The sequence below is a fragment of the Anticarsia gemmatalis genome, chromosome W (genome assembly GCF_050436995.1).
Source record: "Anticarsia gemmatalis isolate Benzon Research Colony breed Stoneville strain chromosome W, ilAntGemm2 primary, whole genome shotgun sequence".
NCBI classification, from domain to species: Eukaryota; Metazoa; Arthropoda; class Insecta; order Lepidoptera; family Erebidae; genus Anticarsia; species Anticarsia gemmatalis.
Genome location: NC_134775.1, coordinates 7,650,932 through 7,669,761, shown reverse-complemented (window position 1 = coordinate 7,669,761; position 18,830 = coordinate 7,650,932). Strand labels below are relative to the sequence as shown.

General features: G+C 39.5%; 1 protein-coding gene across 1 annotated transcript; it reads right to left on the bottom strand.

Annotated features, from left to right (window-relative positions):
* Positions 1–13,142: 13,142 nt before the first annotated feature.
* On the bottom strand, positions 13,143–14,480 carry LOC142985891 (uncharacterized). Its single transcript, XM_076134133.1, has one exon. The coding sequence runs from the start codon at positions 14,478–14,480 to the stop codon at positions 13,143–13,145; it is 1,338 nt and encodes a 445-aa protein (XP_075990248.1).
* Between the last annotated feature and the right edge of the window lie 4,350 nt (positions 14,481–18,830).

Sequence of the window (18,830 nt, the reverse complement as noted above, 5' to 3'; positions counted from 1 at the left end):
AGGGAGTGTGAGAGAGACACAACTATAGTTGCCGAGTCATTATTGTTCTTTTTTTCTCTCTGTCAGCGCTAACCGGTAGATAATTTGACTTTGTGCCCTTAGCATTTCAAATCTCAGTTTACCATAATTTTGGATTGTGCCTTTATATTACTGTGGGTGCGATATGTCACACAAAGTAAAAGCATGTTCAGTGCATAATTTTTTTTTACATGTAATACATGTCTTTTTTGTCTTGCTATTTTACGCCTTGGACAGATCGCGCAGATCGCACACCGTCAGGTTTCACATCCTCTGAAAAGCCAGCTTCATTTGTGAATCTTTTGATAATTTGTTGAAGAGGATGAGAAAGATAACTGCTCAGTATAAGTGTTGTGATCGCTGTGATCACTCTCTGCATCACTTTCAATAAATTTGTTGTTTTGTCTATCCATCTGTAAAAAAACTATTATATTTGTATGTAAACTGCTTAATAAACTCATATTGCACCAGTATTCAACAATAAAATAAAAATAAAATCATTAAATAAGGTAAAATACTGTAAGAAAAAAAAAATAGCAATGAAAAATAATACTTAGGTACGCTGTTAGTCGCGCGATGAGCAAAATGCCGCGCGACGAGACTCGCCGAAACAAACCACCTCCACTAAGCGATTGATGCACACTAACATAAAAAAACCGTTATGCACGGGACAGGGGAAGTATAAAACTCAGCTATTGGGCAAATGACAACCGTAGACAAATAAATCAATGAATTGCGGAAATTTTAAATTCACCGTGAGGGAAATGCTCATAGCGCGTGTGCTCGCGGGTTAATTGTTATTGTTTAAGTTTTGTGTTGTTAGTGTTTTTATTGTTATTATTATTATTATTGTTGTTGATATTATTGTTATTTTGTGGCGATATGCAGTTCAGTGCGCGTGAGTACGCAGAAATGCTGATGTGCTACGGTAAAGCACGTGGTAACGCACAGCGTGCTCTGAACCTGTACGTTCAGAGACACCCAAACGTTCGCCATCCCACGGACAGTCGCGTGATTACCCGGGCGTACCAACGCGTGTTGGATAATCAGCCGATTGTCCCGCAGCAGGAAGGTGCCGGAAGAATGTTGCGTCCACGTGCGGTGGAAAATGTTTTGGAAGCCGTGCACCAGAATCCGCGTTTAGGTACACGTACCGCAGCCCGGGTAGTGCGTCATCGCTACGAGTCACGCATATCTCACACGAGTGTGCACCGAATTCTGCGCCGGGATCGGCAGCGCGCGTATCACGTCCACAAAGTGCAAGCCTTATTACCGGCAGATAGAACTCGCCGTATTTCTTACTGTCGATGGCTGCAAAACCAACACAGCCGGGATCCTACGTTTGCCGCTCGCATTATTTGGACGGATGAGTCGATGTTCACGAGGAATGGGATGTGGAATCGCCGAAACAGCCACGTTTAGGCACACTCAAACCCGTTCGCAACGCGCGAAACAGGGCATCAAACTCGTTGGTCCGTAATTGTGTGGGCAGCGTTTATAACGATTTAATTTTGGGACCCGTGTTTCTCCTAGAAAGGATGAATGGTGCGCGGTACCACGAGTTCCTACAAACTAGGATGGAGGAATCGTTTTCTCTAAAGCTGTTTTTGTAGGGATTGTATGAATGGACTTCATAACTTTCGATTGAATTATCAAAGTGTGGTAAATCAGAAATCTGTAGTATACTCATACTTTGAACCCTAAAGCTTTAACAAAATCATTATTCGATTTTGACAATTTCTTCACGTTTTTCTTACGTCTGCGCACCTTAACAGTTGTCGACAGAATAGGACGTTTTATTTTCACTGAAGGGTTTTTATCATAGAGTCTGTCAAATGAAAGTAGACACTAGAAAAGAGCGGTAAATTCAAAATAAATAAATATGGTAACCCTAATTTTTTGACTGATTATCGACAATAATGCATTTTGATACTTTATTTTTATTTATTATTTTTTTAGTCGACGCCCGCTAAGAACTAGTCTTATAACGCGGGGAACTGCACAAAAATAGGAACAGCGAACACAAAGAATAGCCAGATTTCAAACTGATATGTGTAGTTCTCATACAAATATTTGTTACATAATATTCACTACTAGTTAAGTAGGTATTTAACTAGCTGGTAAAGAAGAAGCACAGGACCCGAGCGTTCGTCTTGATATAATATATTTGATAGAAATAGAATATTATGACAACATTATCAGGTAATAAGTAAAACAGCTAGAATATTTTTAATATCAATTTTATTCAGAGTAATCAAAATCAGAATCTAAAAATTCTACCTCCAGAGAAACGTCCGACTCACTGGTGCCACTGTCACCAACATTAATTATAAAACTGTCTAAATTTTCTTCAACAATTCTGTCTCTTTGTTTGTATTTATTTTCGACGTGAATAACATGATCGATCATTTTCTTCCAATCCTCTGGTGTAACATTTTCAAAAGATTCTTTGATTAAATTTTCCAACTGCAATGTGGTTAGAGCTAAATTTTTACTTGCCACTTTTCTCTTTGCTAAACTCCATACAAGCTCTATAGCATTTAGGTCACAATGGTATGGAGGCAAGCGCAATACCTCATGACCATTTTGGGATAAAATTTGGTCAGCTTCATATATTGGCTCTGGTGTGAGCAGTTTCACTAAACATAGTAGCAGTGGCGAAGGCTCCCTATAACCCGATTCCTACCGGCTTTACCTTCGGAACACTGTTAAAAATGCGTCACATAAATGTGTATTATTCTCAAAAAAAGCTCGTTTATTTAAATTAAATTCTATATTTATTACGACGACATTCATCAATATTTTCAATACGACTAATTTAAAATAATATATAATGTCGTCCTAGCCGACATACGGCTACGGCGGTCAGTTTTTCATTGAAACTGGCCATCTGTGCAGAACTTTGTTTATAGTGTCCAAGTGTGTGCACAATACACAGGTACACTCTCTATTCCATCACTCTCATAGTCTGGTGGGACGGATAACCGACACGACCAGTGAGAGGTAAGGCGCAGGACCGACGGCTTTACGTGCTCTCCGAGGCACGGAGGTCTTCGACCTCAACTTCCCAACTCCGGGCAATCTCTAAGAAATTCTTAACAGAAAATCTCAGAAAAGATTTTTTGGCCCGACCCAGGATTCGAACCCGAGACCTCTCGCACGGCAGTCGCATACACTACCGACCGCGCCACAGAGGCAGTCAATTTAAAATAAATAAATGAATAAACGCCTGTTCTATTTGTCATAGCAAAAGTTGCATTACCGAAAATTGCCGTAAAACAACACGACGGCGCGCGCAGGAATCGCGTAAAGGGAAAAAGATGTCGATGACGTCACGCGGACGTACTTTTCTATGGCGCGTTTAACCGACGAGGTAACCCGGAATTCATCGGCTTATTGGGCGACTGTAGGTACAACACGCGCAGCGGCGCGGGCGGCGCGACAACTAGCGAATGTGTGAGTGAGATGCAATGATATTTAATGAGAGAGAGACAATGAATGCAATTGTTGTGATGACATTTATGATTTTAGATATAGTTTTGTTTTCATTTTGCGCGCCTATTTTACGTTATTTTGGATTATTATGTTTATTTTAGGCCATCAAAAACATTCTGTAAAAACCTCAAGTCTCGCCGTAAAAAGTTGTGAGATCTATATAATACCAAGTCGAATAATCTATTTAGTGTCTACTTAAAGGACCTTCTGTCTTAAGTTATTACGTATGTTATTATCATGCCAATTTAAAAAAAATACCTTTAAAACAAATAGACCGACCTGGCCATCGCATGATTTGATTATTAGTATGTATCACACTACACAGCACGACGAGAAGTTAATGCTCCTGAAATGTTAATGGCGAATTTGTGTTTTCGTGGTGATTGTGTGAATGTACTGGTCGTATCTTACGTGTATTTGTAAGAATTACCACAGAATAATAAGTACTAAAGTACAGAACACGCACTTCCCGAAACAATTTATAGAAATAACGACTCTTGCTACTAAGCAACAAAGTCTAATTCAGCTCGTATAAGCGCTCCGTACCTAACGACATATTCACCTAAGTATCCCCGCTCTCTTTTAACGCGTAACTCTGTCACTGTCTGGCGTAGAGTAACGCGTTACCTATGACGCTAGGGTTGTTGGCTCGCCGCATAGTTGCTAAGTGTTTTGGTTTGTTTACATTTATACTATTTTATATTCTTCATATGTCCTAAACCTGTGAACCGATTTATATCATTCAAACGGATAAAATAGTTTTAGTCTTAGACCTTTCATTTGATACCAAAATCGTTGAAATATCTCCATAAACAAAAAGTCACATTTGCAAGTTGCTCTCGTAATTATAAAGTATCAAATTCCTTAATAATTCAGACATGAGTCCATATTGTCAGCATCAACAAAGTAACTAATTATACCTAGTTAGCAGTGGCGAAGGCTCCATACAACTCGATTCCTATCGGCTTCCCTTTCTGGACAGACTTAATATTAGTGTTAAATTAATTGTTTACTATTGCCAAATAAAACACAATTAATTAATAATCATCAATATTTAAACCGAAATCTTTAACTAGAATCATTAATCTAATCGAAACAGTACGAAAACGCCTACCCTTCAAAAATTACGCTCCGCTAAAAACGCAACGTGAAGTAATAATAATGAAATAAGCCGGAGGCGCTGATCGAGAATCGCGTACAATAAAAACTATGGCGGCGATGTCGCTTACGACCTTTTGGATCGCGCTTCGCACCGCGCTGCATAGTGGCGAGCAAGCCGGAGGAAGAGCGGGTTGCCTCGCGCTACAGCGCTCGCGCCGCGACGGACACATGATCTTACGCATGTTTCTGTCGCGGCGCGAGCCGCGTGCAAGAGCGAGATGGAAAATATAAGCTAAGCATCCTGCATAAGTATTAGTGGAACGTTTTTGTCTAGTTTGACATTAAGTCATGTTTGTTTACTGTTTACATCTTTCGCGCGCTCTATAACAAATTAGAATATTTGTGTTTATTACTACATTATTCCTTGATAATTGTGCTTGTGCATAATTGTGAATGTATCAGTATATTAAACAGTAATTGTTTTGCATGTTTCTATTAGAGTAAATTTTCATTTTGTCAGATTTATAGGTTAAACTCATTACAATAAAAGTGTTCTGCGTTTATCCATAACTAGCTGACCCGCGCAACTTCGTTTGCGTGTATCCCGCTACTTCGACAAATACAGTCAACGCACCAACACATATTGGATACTAATTTTCAATTCACAATAACTTCTCTTTCCCTTAACCGCGTTTAAAATATTAAAATGTTTTTTGGTTTCTGTGACTCTTCTTTGATCGCCCCCCTATCAGTTATTGGAAAAAATATTTAAGTAATGTACAGATTTTTTTTGTCTTATATGTATAGATCAAAGTCGTAGTACCTACTTTTTAATATTATTTATTTTTTATGTACCGTTTTTTTATATTTTTTTTTTATGTACTTACCTACTTTTGTTATATACATCTAACTATTATTTTCTTGTTTACTTTTTAAATTATTTACATTCTACATTTTATTACTTTTACTTATTTTTTATTTACATTTATTTTTAGAAGATTAACTTTGTCTACATTTTTTGAAATATAATATAAGGTATACATTAGGGAATGCAATCCCGACTCGAGATCGTCAACTCGAGATCCCTCGCGATCAGAAATATCAATCCCGCGGGATCCCGAGATTTTCGGGATCCCGTCTAGTTAGTAAAAATAATACAATTCGAACGGCTTGTTTGATGTAATATGTGTGTGATAGTGTGGTGAATGCAATAAATTATTATTTGAAAGAAAATAAAAGCCTTTATTTTTTATTATTACTAACAACGTAACATAATTAACAGGTGTAAAAACATGAACATAATCAAAAAAGTAGGTGTAGCTCCAGGAGATCAAAATAAAAAGTAATCACATGGCATTTTGAAAGTAGCCTCTTAAAATACAAAGTGTATCAATAGTACGAGCTTCTAATCGGCATCTTAAGTCTATTGCAATGTAGTCAGCTGCTGAAAATGCCCTCTCCGACAATCCCGAACGGGATCTCGTCATATTATGCTTCGGGATTGATCCCGAAAAAATACACGGGATCTCGCGAGATCGGGATCCCGCGAGATCGGGATTGCATTCACTAGTATACATACATTTTCATTTTAACGATGAGAAAGGTTTCCCATATATTTAAAATTAAAGACTATCTACAATTAAAAACTACCTGTATGTAGGTATACATGTTATTTTTTTTATTTTCTTTTTATTTTTTTTTTCTTTACCTTTTTTATGTATTAGATTGTACTTTATTTATGTAGGTACACTATCTATTTTAATTTTTGATTTAGTACTTTTTGTATCTTTTATATTCCTTATGGACTTTTTTTACTTTTTATTTACTTAAAACAATTAATTTTTAGAAGATTAACGTTGTGTACCTACATTTTAAACTTATTTACTTTTTACATTTTTATTTTATCTTTACAACAATTATTATATTACAGAATGTCTTTATATACAACGTTCACAGCTTTTTTGTCATTAGACAATACAAACATGTTTTCTCGAGAGGTTACTCTTGAAAGAGCGACATACAGTTGGCCATGTGAAAAACAGTCAACGCTCAAATCTAAGCCTGCAACGTTGAAGGTTTGACCCTGTGCTTTATTAATGGTCATTGCAAAAGATGTCTTTACCGGAAACTGTAAACGTTTAAATTGGAAGGGTAAATCCGATGGTATCAGGGGGATTCGGGGAATCAATACATCTTCTCCGGTATCACATCCTGTGAGTATTGTGCACTCTATTAAGAATGTTTTCAGTGATTTTACCAGCAAACGCGTGCCATTGCAAAGTTTAGGTGGATTGACGACTGACGAAAATTAGCGCCTGGCTTACGGACTAATATCTCTATCTCCTATTTTTATGAGTAAAACGTTTCTCTCTGCTTCACCTGTGACCTTAGCTTTCGTATATCGGGGCTTGTCCTTACTTTTACGTTTGTCGGGCGATGCCTTGTTGCAGTCGTACGACACTCTTGATATTTCTTGATAAATGAAAATACTTGTAGTTGTTCGATATTAGATGATTTCCTTGATACACGGGTTTACCTTGCTGTTGACTAGGTACTTGTGAGTGATACATTAGACTAAAATTGTGAAATACATGCAGTAAAATGCTGACGCGGTGACACGTGCGGTAATTAGACCTATTCAAGTAATACATTAGAATAAAATTGTGAAATCCATGCAATAAATGCTGACGCGGTGACATGTGCGGTAATTGGACCGTACATATTCCCGGGCCAGAGAAGATGGGATGCTGAGCTACTAATTTAACCCATTACTGTCCCACTGCTGGGCAAGGGTCTCCTCCCGTATTGAGGGAGGGGTTAGGCCTTGAGTCCATCACGCTGGCCAAGTGCGGGTTGGGGACTTTGCATGCCCTCAATAAATGTATTAAACAAATTTTTAGGCATGCAAGGTTTCCTCACGATGTTTTCCTTCACCGTTGGAGCATGTGACAATTATTTCTAATACACACATAACTTCGAAAAGTCATTGGTGTGTTGCCTTGGGTTCGAACCTGCGACCACTTGCGTGGGAGGTGTCAATTTATACCACTCGGCTACAGCTACTATTAACAAACAAAAATGAATTGATAGAAAATTAAACAATTACTTGATTTAAATGTAACAATATTAACTAAACAGGGTTATCAAACATTCTATCAATTTTTTTGCAAAATTGGACTTGTTGATTGGTTTCGAAATCTTGAAGTGCGTGCGCTGGGTGGTGGTGCGATGTCGTCGCTTGCTCGACGCGCTCCTTCCGCCGCGCCTGCTGCCACCGGCGACTCTTGGGTCGCCGGACTTGATGTTGCTTCTGTTTTATGATGTTGTTGTCTCTGCGTGCATCGCCATTTGTATGGCATGCGCCGTACCAAAATCGCCGTACCGATTATCACCAACATACCAAATATGACGTAGATCATTGTGTAATGGTGAATGTCGTGAAAAGTTACAGTATCTGGCAGGACACCTTCACTGTTTTCCAAATCTTGTAATCTATCTTGTATTTCAGCAGCTGCTTCTTGAAACATCAAATGCGATTTGTTGGAAATGTTATACGTAGGAATGCTGATGTTGAGTACATGATTAATCGGTTCGATGGTAGGTGTATATAAGTCAGGTGAAATTCGCACCTCGCTTGTATGAGGTTTGTGAGGATATATAGAGAACTCATCTGTTTTCAATAAACAATCGTGACCTACACTAAGCAGTCCAGTGCCCGTCAGCTGGTGCGCAGTAATCCGATCTTCGCACATTGTTCGTACATTGCACCGATTGCAACAGGTATAAATATAAGTGTTGATAATATAACTTGTGTTGTTGGTTCATAGTACTCTCAGTACGTTTTAATAGATTGTTTTCGGCTTCTATAATGGTCGTTTGATTTTTCCAAAGATTTATGATATGGTTTTGATTTTGCTGTAGTAAGGCTATGTCTCGTTTGTATTGTTCGGCGAAACGGTCGCCTAATACGCCGAACAGTGTGTTAGCGAGATATCCGACTCCGTTGATAAGGCCTCTCTTGTTACGTCGCAGTCTGGCCGGCGCACGGTGGAACGAAATCGAGCTCTAGTGGACTTAGGGATGCATGAAAATTGATGAGCGATTTTATGAAAACTAATTACGTTTTTGGAATCTACCACTAAATACAAGACATTTCTACTCTTTGTGATTTTTGCATAAACTTAATATTTTAAATTTAATATTTTAAAAGTTATGACGTTTTGAATTTATTTTTGTATGGAGAAAATTGGTTTTTCATGAATAACTCCTAATTCTCAAGATTTCTCAAAAAACGGTTTTCGGTATTCGATTGTGCTATTTTTTTGGCAAATTATCCGATATATCACTTGCTTCGATTTTCTTCGATTTTGGAGATAATTGATTTTTATTCCCTTTTCCACCACATCCTTGAGATAAAGAAGCTATGAGCGTTCTTTTTTATTAGTGGGGTCTCCTAGACACCTTATCCACCCATATTCACACACTCTCTTTCATACACACACATATATATTATATACACAGACACACCCAAACACTTCCATACACACAAAAAGACCCATGTACCCTGGACGTACCTGTAGACTTTATGCGCTCTTTTACGCATATAAACCCACTTATATACATACACACACACACACACACACACACACACACACACACACACACACGCACACACACACGCACACGCACACGCACACGCACACGCACACGCACACGCACACGCACACGCACACGCACACGCACACGCACACGCACACGCACACGCACACGCACACGCACACGCACACGCACACGCACACGCACACGCACACGCACACGCACACGCACACGCACACGCACACGCACACGCACACGCACACGCACACGCACACGCACACGCACACGCACACGCACACGCACACGCACACGCACACGCACACGCACACGCACACGCACACACACACACACAATTCATTTCAATTTAGTTTTTCACTCTAAAATCGTTGGCTTATTCTCCTTTTCAAACATAAAGAATATAGGATGACTCTAATTTTTATTAGTACTAGACTACCCATAGAAATACTTAAATCATCTGCCAAAGCACTGACTTCCGTTGTAATTTTTTGCTTAGTTTCTTTGATTTGAGGCACCATCCACCATCATTTGCTTTTTATTGTCAACTCCTTACATTCTGTGCTATCAATATTGATTGCCTTGAATATCCTTTTGGCGGTTATCTATACGGCGGTTTGTTTGTTTGAACGCGCTAATCTCAGGAACTACTGGTCCGATATGAAAAATTCTTTCAGTGTTAGATAGCCCATTTATTGAGGAAGGCTATATATCATCACGCTACGACCAATAGGAGCAGAGTACCAGTGAATTTTTTTACAAAAGCGGGGAAAATTATGTCTCTCTTATGTGACGCAAGCGAAGTTGCGCGGGTCAGCTAGTGTCTAATAAAGGCTGCAATTTTATTCTAGCAGCTGTATCTGTTTAGGTGATAATATGTCATCCTTTGGCGGGTAACATTCTTGTTTTGCATCTTACACCTTGTAGCAGGAAGGAAACATACTGTTCTTTTGCTATTTGATGCTTTTTCTGAAAGTATTGTTGCCTCTTTGTTAATTTGGCTTTAGTTTTGATACAAAAAGCTATTCCATAGTTTCACCTGGAGTAAATTTAAGATCTTCATTCTTACCCAAAAGACTATTTTTGGCTTCCTGAATATCCTGTAGATTTTGAAGTATGTAGGTGTCTGAGGATTTCAGCTATTCCTTGATTACCATTCTCTCGTAATTTCATAATACATGCATGAGATATTTCCTCTGTAGTCATAGTTGTATGAATATGTCCTGTACGTCTCTTTTTTTGCTCAGGTTCTAATTCACTAGACGGTTTTCTTGGATTTCACATTCGTTCACGTGGCAGTAGACACTTTTGCTGTAGATTCATGATCACTTGTAGTGCAGTACGTGTGTAACAGCGTATCGGAAATGGTGATTTTTCAAATGTAACGGTGTAATTTTTTACATGCTATTCATTACCTAATCACATAATGACCCGTCATCATTTTACTGCGCTCTGATTGGACGACATGGTAATGAGAGTCACCGCGCTGCTGAGTTTTGTCATAAACAAATGATGTCATGTCAACAAGTGTGGTGTGAAATGTTAACCAATATTTATCTCTATATTTTGTAAAACAATATTAACAAAATGCAAGATAAAACCAAAAACCCATTAGTATTTCATACAAAGTTTAGGGCTCCATAACTCGAAAAATACTGAGTATATCAAAAAACTGTAATAACATAAAATATTTGTATTAGTACATAGAATTCAAAAATACTACTAAATTTTAGTCCTTAAGTCCCAACTTCACGATTTCAGCCCACTGTGCGGCGTCTGAGTCGTGTCCAATTGCTGACTTGTCAAAAGTTGATTGTAGTGCGATAGCTCATCGTAGCCGTGACGTAAAATATTAAATATTATTGGACAACTCACACACAATCATTTGATTCCAAACTAAGCAGAGCTTGTACTGTGGTAACCAAATAACTGATAAACATACTTATATACTTCTAAATACATACTTATATAGAGACATTAACATCCAGGCTCAGAACAAATACTCGTGCTCATCACACAAAGATTTGTCCCGGGTGGGATTCGAACCCACCACACGCGGCGCTATGGTTGTTGCGGCGAGGTGACCGCTTAAACCACTGCGCCAAACGTGCAGTTAACTGTAGTAACTGGAGTACTATTATATTACATCGACCTTGTCCTTGCATCGTTTTGCATGTTATATCGAGCGTTTGTATATATGATTCGAGTGCTTTATTACCTCGCAGAAATGGGTCCATGTCATAGTAAATAACGAGTTTCCGTTCATCCTTAATAAATAACATGTTTGATAATTTATCAAGGTATAGGCCTTGGTTGTCTCTGAATTGAGTAATATTAACATGTGCAGCGGAGGTTGTTATAAATAGTAGCAACGTTAATATTAAAGAGGTAAGAAGACTTTTCCTTGGGCTTCTTATTGATGTTCTAGGTGATTACGCTTGATTGCTGGGTAGGAAATTGGTTGTAGTGTTGTCGTCTTGAACATCGTGACTGACCAGTTTTGATAACTTGATAATTGGTCGTTTTATACAGCCACTCTTCGTCTTTAGGGTCTTTAGGGGATGTAGTTCAGTCACTCGGCCCATGATCCACTTGCCTGGCGGTAGGTTTTATTCGTGAACTAGAACCACATCATCCAACTTGATGTTTTCCTTTGAATTTTTCCATTTTGACCTAGATGTCAGCTGTGACAGATATTCAGAGCTCCATCTCTTCCAAATGTCTTGAATATTTTTTTGTGTAAGACACCAACGTGTTCTAAGATCTTTTTCTGTGGGTATAATTGTCAGTAATGGTCCGCTTGTCAAAAAGTGAGATGGGGTTAAGTATTCTAAGTCCTCGGGATCATCAGTTAGGGCGCACAATGGCCTCGAGTTAAGGCACGCTTCGCTTCTATTTGTATCAGATCGTGCTGAACTCCTCGTATGTGAGCTTCTGTTCTCCTATCACTCTCTTGAGGTGAAACTTGAAGCTTTTCACCGCCGCTTCCCAAAGACCTCCCGCCGATGGCCACATGGAGCATCGAAGTGGAACGTGATTTCCATGTCAGCTAACTCTTGTTGTAGCTCTTCATTGAATGTATGTAAAATTTCTTGATATTCTTCTTGTAAAATTCTACTAGCACCGACAAAATTATAGCAATTCTGCGTAGTGCTGCAATAAAAGCTGGTGTAGTCAGGTCGGACACCAACTCTAGATGCACGGCCTTGGTTGCCATGCATACGAATACAGCAACATATCCCTTTGAGGATTTTACTCCACGGCCCTTGTTAGCCTTCAAAAGGACATGCCCGGTGAAATCTACACCCGTATGTTGGAAAGGACGAGAAGGGCAGACCCTTGAACCAGGTAAGTCCCCCATGATTTGTTCTTGCATGCTTGGCTTGTGCTTCTTACAATTTATGCAGTTACGTATATATTTTTTAATTGTTTTTGTTCCGCTTAGAATCCAATACTTTTGTCGCGTGAATGCTAATGTAACCCGAGCGCCGCCGTGCAACGTGTGCTCGTGTGCATTATTTATTATTAATTCTGTGAGGCGGTGATTTTGCGGCAAAATGGTTGGGTTCTTCATTTCAGGACTAATCAATGCGTTACGCAGCCTTCCTCCTACGCGAAGAATCTCCTCATGATCCAAATACGGATTCAAGCTTAGAATTTTGCTTTTTGTAGAAATAGATTTCTTTTGTTTCAGGTATGCTATTTCATCTTGAAAAGTTTCACCTTGAACTTGCTTTATTATTATTTTTCTTGCCTCTCGTAATTCCGATGTAGTGAGCCAAGAGACAGATTTTCTATCTTGATTTTTCGCAGCAAATCGGCGCACCCATGCTAACACCTTTATTAGCTTCAAAAATGAACTATATTTATCTATCATATCATTAATTAGACTGTTGTTACTAAACTGCGTAATTACGTTAACTTGCTTTGTAATTTTTGCTTCTTCTTAGGTAGTGTAAGGACAAGTTTCTTGTGTAAAATTGTCTGTGGTGGATAGCCATGCTGGGCCTTGCCACCATATTGGATGAAATCTCAGTTGACTTGCAGTCAGGCCGCGGCTGGCGCAATCGGCAGGATTTTCTGCAGACTTGACGTAGTGCCAGCGGCATGACTTCAACAATTTTTCGGACTCTGTTTGAGACGAAAGGCTTCCAGCGATCAGGATTTCCTTGCAGCCATCCAAGAACCGCCATAGAATCTGTCCATCCGTGAACCTTGATGTCCACGTCAGGTGATAGGGCTTGTTTGATTTTTATCATGACCTCTGACAGCAATAATGCTCCACAAAGCTCCAGTCTTGGTAAGGAAACTTCTTTCTTGCAGGGAACGAGTCTTGATTTTCCAACAATGAGTTTTATATCAACTTTGTTTTGTTTTATTACCTTGATGTAAATGACGCAACCGTATGCTTTTTGCGAAGCGTCGCAAAAGCCGTGCAATTCGAGCCTGCACGTGTCATCATAGCCGAGCCATCGTGGTATTTCAACATTATTTATGTTCACAAGATCACACTTTATTGATTGCCATTCTTGATGAATATTTTTGGGCAGTTTGTCATCCCATGCCATGTTTGTCTCCCATACTTCTTGAAAAAGGAGTTTCATTTTAGTAGAAAGCGGAGTTAACCACCCAAGACGATCAAACAGCTGTGAAATTGCGGATAGCAGCGATCTCTTTGTATGTTGATCTTGCTTGTTGATCTTGCATTGAAAAACAAAATCATCCTTTTCAGGATTCCAGTATAAACCGAGTGTCTTGGTAGATTTGGTGTGCGTGAGGTCAAAGTTGCACTGACCTTCTTGACATGAATTTTCAGATAGAACTTTGTAATTAGACTTCCATTTTCTTAAATTGAAGCCGCCAGCTTTCATAAGATTTGTGGGGTCTGCCTTGATTTTTAGCGCGTCTTCTATTGACGGCACGGCCAGGATCAAATCATCCATGTAGAAATTGTTTTCTACAATCTGCGCCGCTTCAGGAAATCTTTCCTTTTTGTTACTTGCTAATTGGCGTAACGTCATCATTGCCAGGTAAGGGGCGGCCTTGGTGCCGTAAGTCACCGTAGTTAGCTGATATTCCTGTAACTGATCATGCGAGTTATCTCGCCATATTATCCTTTGCAGAGGCTGGTCATCTTCATTTATCCAAATGGCGCGAAACATCTTTTCACAATCGGCGGCGATGGCTACCTTGTATCGCCTCCACTCTAATAGTAGCGTGAAGATATCGTTTTGTAAGTTCGGTCCCGTATACATGCAATCGTTCAGACTTTGTCCGCTTGATGTTTTTTCCGATGCATTGAAGACTACACGTAGCTTCGTAGTACTGGAGTCACTTCGTAGCACGCAATGGTGCGGTAAATAGCAAACGGGTCCGGAAATTACATTGTCATTGTTGACAAGTTTCATATGTCTTTTATTTTTAGCTCGCTGTTTCTATTCAATTTTTTCTCTATTTGATGGAGTTGAGCGATAGCTTTGTACTTCGATTGGCCCAATTGATCAATGTTAGACTTAAGAGGCAGTCTAACTACGTATTTTCCGTCCTTTGACTTTGTTGTCGTAGACTTATAAAATTCGATACATTGATTTTCTTCTGTCGAATATGACTGATTTTGTGACACACCTTCTATTTCCCAAAATTTTTGTATCTCTTGCATATTGCTGAGCACCACATTGCACTGGAGAGACTGCACCTTGCCGTACAATAGCCACCCCAGACGCGTTTCTCGAGCGATTAGAGACATGTTTCCAATTCGATACATTCCATTCATTATAATATTTGAGTAGATGTCGGCTCCGAATAAAATGTCAATGGGCTTGCTCACATTGAAGTCGGGATCGGCCAATTCTATTTGTTTTAATAAGTCCCATGATGGACGGGTGAATGACGCATTAGGCAAATTTCTTGTTAAGCCTTTCATAATTCATTGGTCGTAAACGCATAATCTTCGCGCATAGAATTGCAGTATATTTCTGCTAATCCATTGCAGATGTTGTCCTTGGCGCCAACACCTGTTATCACTCCTCTACATTTTTGTCCTTGTAGGCACAGAAGCTGTGCTGCTCGTGTGGTGATGAGAGGAACTTGTGAGCCTTGGTCTATTAGGGCTCGCATGACAAGGTATTCTCCATCTGCTCTTTGAATCTTTATGAGGGCTGTAGATAATAAAATTTCGGGCGCTTCAAATTGTTGGGCCACGTGCATATTATTGCTGAGTTGTTCGGTGCACGGGTTCAATGCTACTTTATTGACGCTGGTCTTGACGTCGTGTCGGCCGATGTCACGTTTTTTGCAAACGCTGAGTGCAGCAAAATGTTGTGTCGCCCGTGGCACTCCCGGCATCTTTTGTTTGACGAACATATTTCCCCATTATGACTATGAAGACAATTATAACAAAATTTTAGTTTCGAAATTTCTAAACGTTTTTGTGTCGGCGACATTTTCAGGAACTTGTCACAATAATAAATCCTACATATGTTCGGTGCTGTTACAAATTAGACATACTATCTTGTTTTTCGTATGAGATGAAGCTGCAGCTTGATTGCTTGAAAAATTCTTGAAATAATGCAATTTATTTCGTCTATCAGAGGTCGACGTCGATGATCTTGTCTGATAATTTTCTTGCTTTCGACGTGCTGATTCCAATGTAGTGAACTTGTTTTCTAGGAACTTGAGAAATTCTTCCAAATTTGGTAACTCGCGTGGTTCTTTAACTGACTCCAAATAGTCACTATGTGTTTCAGAGTCTATTTTTTGCACCAAAAGGTAAACTAAAATGGGATCCCAGGTATCGATGTCGACCCCCAGATTTTTTATTGCATTGCTGTGCTCTGTGAATCTTGCTTCGTAAAGCTGATTAGATCCGTTAGTCTCACTGTCTATTTCCCAGTGGAGTAGATCTATGGCCTTTCAGCCTACCTGAAGAGTTTTCAGTGTGTCTTCAAACTCCCATCGATCTTGTATGAAGTCTACATTGATGTTAGAGACTTTTCTCGCAAACGCCTTGAAGTTGCTTGACTGTCTTCTATACATCTCGTCCAACTTGCATAAATTTCCTGAATCCGAGGTGTTTGCCATGTCATTCCAGTCCGGCTTGCTAGGAGGAACGTTCTTCTGTTGAGTGGCAGCGTCCTCGAAGATGCTCTCATCTACTTCTTGAGACGTAAATGCTGTTTCGCTCAACGTAGTCTTGATAGTTTTCTGTTGTTCGGGACCTTGTTGTGCCGAAAGAGGTTTGAGGTCGCTACTTATGCTTAATTTCTCAATGTAGAGTTTTGCATCTAAGTAGCTTTGCCTTGTCTGCTGGTAAACGTCACCCACCAGATAGTCATGATCACCTGGTAAAAACTCCGAAAGCTTCGCATGATTGGACTTGAACTCTATCCAAAACCTTTCCAGAGTTTCGAGACGTCTTTTGACTTGCTCAGGTGTCCTACGTGATGGACCATCCTTCTTAAAGTTAATCAAAACTTTCTTGATCTCCTCTGATATAAGAGATTGTTGATAGAGTAAATTACTCATTTCCATTTTGATATAACTTGCTAAAAACTTGATAGAATAAACCCGCGAAATAAACAATCGAAACAACAAAACTTGATAGATAAGGTTCCTTATTTGCTTGATATATATTTGGTGTGCACACAATTTATTTACTTGTTAATGTGGATTTGTATTTCACAACAAATTCCACACAGTAAATTTGCTCTTGATAACTTGACACTTGCTAGTTAAGTACTTGCTTACTTGAAAACTTGCTGGTTCTTAATAACTCAGTGGCTAAGGTGCTTTCACGTGATATGTGCGCCTTCTCAATTCAGCCGGTGAGACCCGCTTGTGGGAGGCCGACCAAACCGATTCGCTATCACGCGAAATCACAAAAACCACGAATTTACTTCGCTCGAAGGACCACTATGTCGGGCGATGCCTTGTTGCAGTCGTATGACACTCTTGATATTTCTTGATAAATGAAAATACTTGTAGTTGTTCGATATTAGAAGTTTATTTCCTTGATGCACGGGTTTACCTTGCTGTTGACTACTTGTGAGTGATACATTAGACTAAAATTGTGAAATACATGCAGTAAAATGCTGACGCGGTGACACGTGCGGTAATTAGACCTATTCAAGTAATACATTAGAATAAAATTGTGAAATCCATGCAATAAATGCTGACGCGGTGACATGTGCCGTAATTGGACCGTACAACGTTTATTTACATCTTTACCGAAAATAGTATCGCCTTCTTTAGATTTTACATCGCCTTCACCAACTTTCCTTTTTTAACCACGTCTATGTCTACGTTTTTGTCCGCTAAGTGTTCATACAAGGCTTTCATTCTTTTTGCATGATCTTTTACTCATTTTTGGAAGTAACGCTTATCTAATTCTATACTAAAAGGGCTAGTTGAGTCTGTGTGCCCGAAGAAAACTTCGAATGGAGTAAGCTCAGTAACAGAATGAATAGTATGATTATATGCCAAAACAGAATAGGTCATAACCGAGGCCGCGTTGTTTAGTATTGAAGGTAAAACTTATTTAACTATCATTGACGCATTCAGTAAATGAGTCACACCAATGATTTTTGTTATGAGCATATTTAAAAATAGGTACTTCAAGGATAAAAAATCTGTTTTTATTTTTTTCGTATCTTCAAAAATGACCGAGATATTAAACGTCAAAGTTGGCCTTCGCGCCAAACTCCGGCGAAGCGGCCGCACGGACGTGTGACGTCATCTCGCGACACTGCTATTTCGTCAGTACTTGCCGATACCTACATAGGCTCGTTGCGCTCTCGCGGTTCGCTTTAATGTCGGCTCCACATTATTGCCGTGAAGCTCCGTGAACAGACGCGAACGTGAATGTGGACGGTTTTCACGGGGTCCACGCGCTTCACGCCTGTTCCCCGATCAGAGTCGGTATTAAAGTCCCGTGACAAAGGGTTCGCGCGGCGTTCACGCATACACATACACATTCACGGCCCCGGCGCAGTTTACTCTGGACTATAAAGGGGTACGGACCGTATAATGCGCTCAGCTTTTCAGATTATAGAAAAATGGTGTGAGGAACAACAACTTTCTTGTTTTTGACATCTATATAGTGGTATAGGGACACAGCAAATAAAGTTATCGCAGCAGCAGCTTCTACGTCCATTTCGCGGAGGGCTTCGAACTATTGTGAGCATTCCGTGAATGTGGAGGGCATGGAGTCAGTCCGTGAATTCACGGCGAGAATACGCGCGTGAATTCACAGCAATAATGTGGAGCCGCCATAAATAATTTGTTTTGCTTATAGTGGATAAACAAAATGGTTAGAAAATATTGTTTTGTTCCTATGTGTACTAACTCCAGTGAAAAAACACCCCAAAAATTGTTTTTTTCTGTACCATGTAGGTAAGTTGTTTTACATTTTTGCAAAAGACACCTAATCTAAAACTTAAAGGCCGGTTCAGATACTGTCAAGCGCAAATGTTAAATAGAAGTTTATTGCCTTTTGAACACTTCCTCAAGATCAAGATGCCATATCATGTTCATACCTACCTAGCAATGAACTTCTACTAAACAGTTGATACTATTTAATGAGCAGTTCAATGACCTCACAGGCGGCG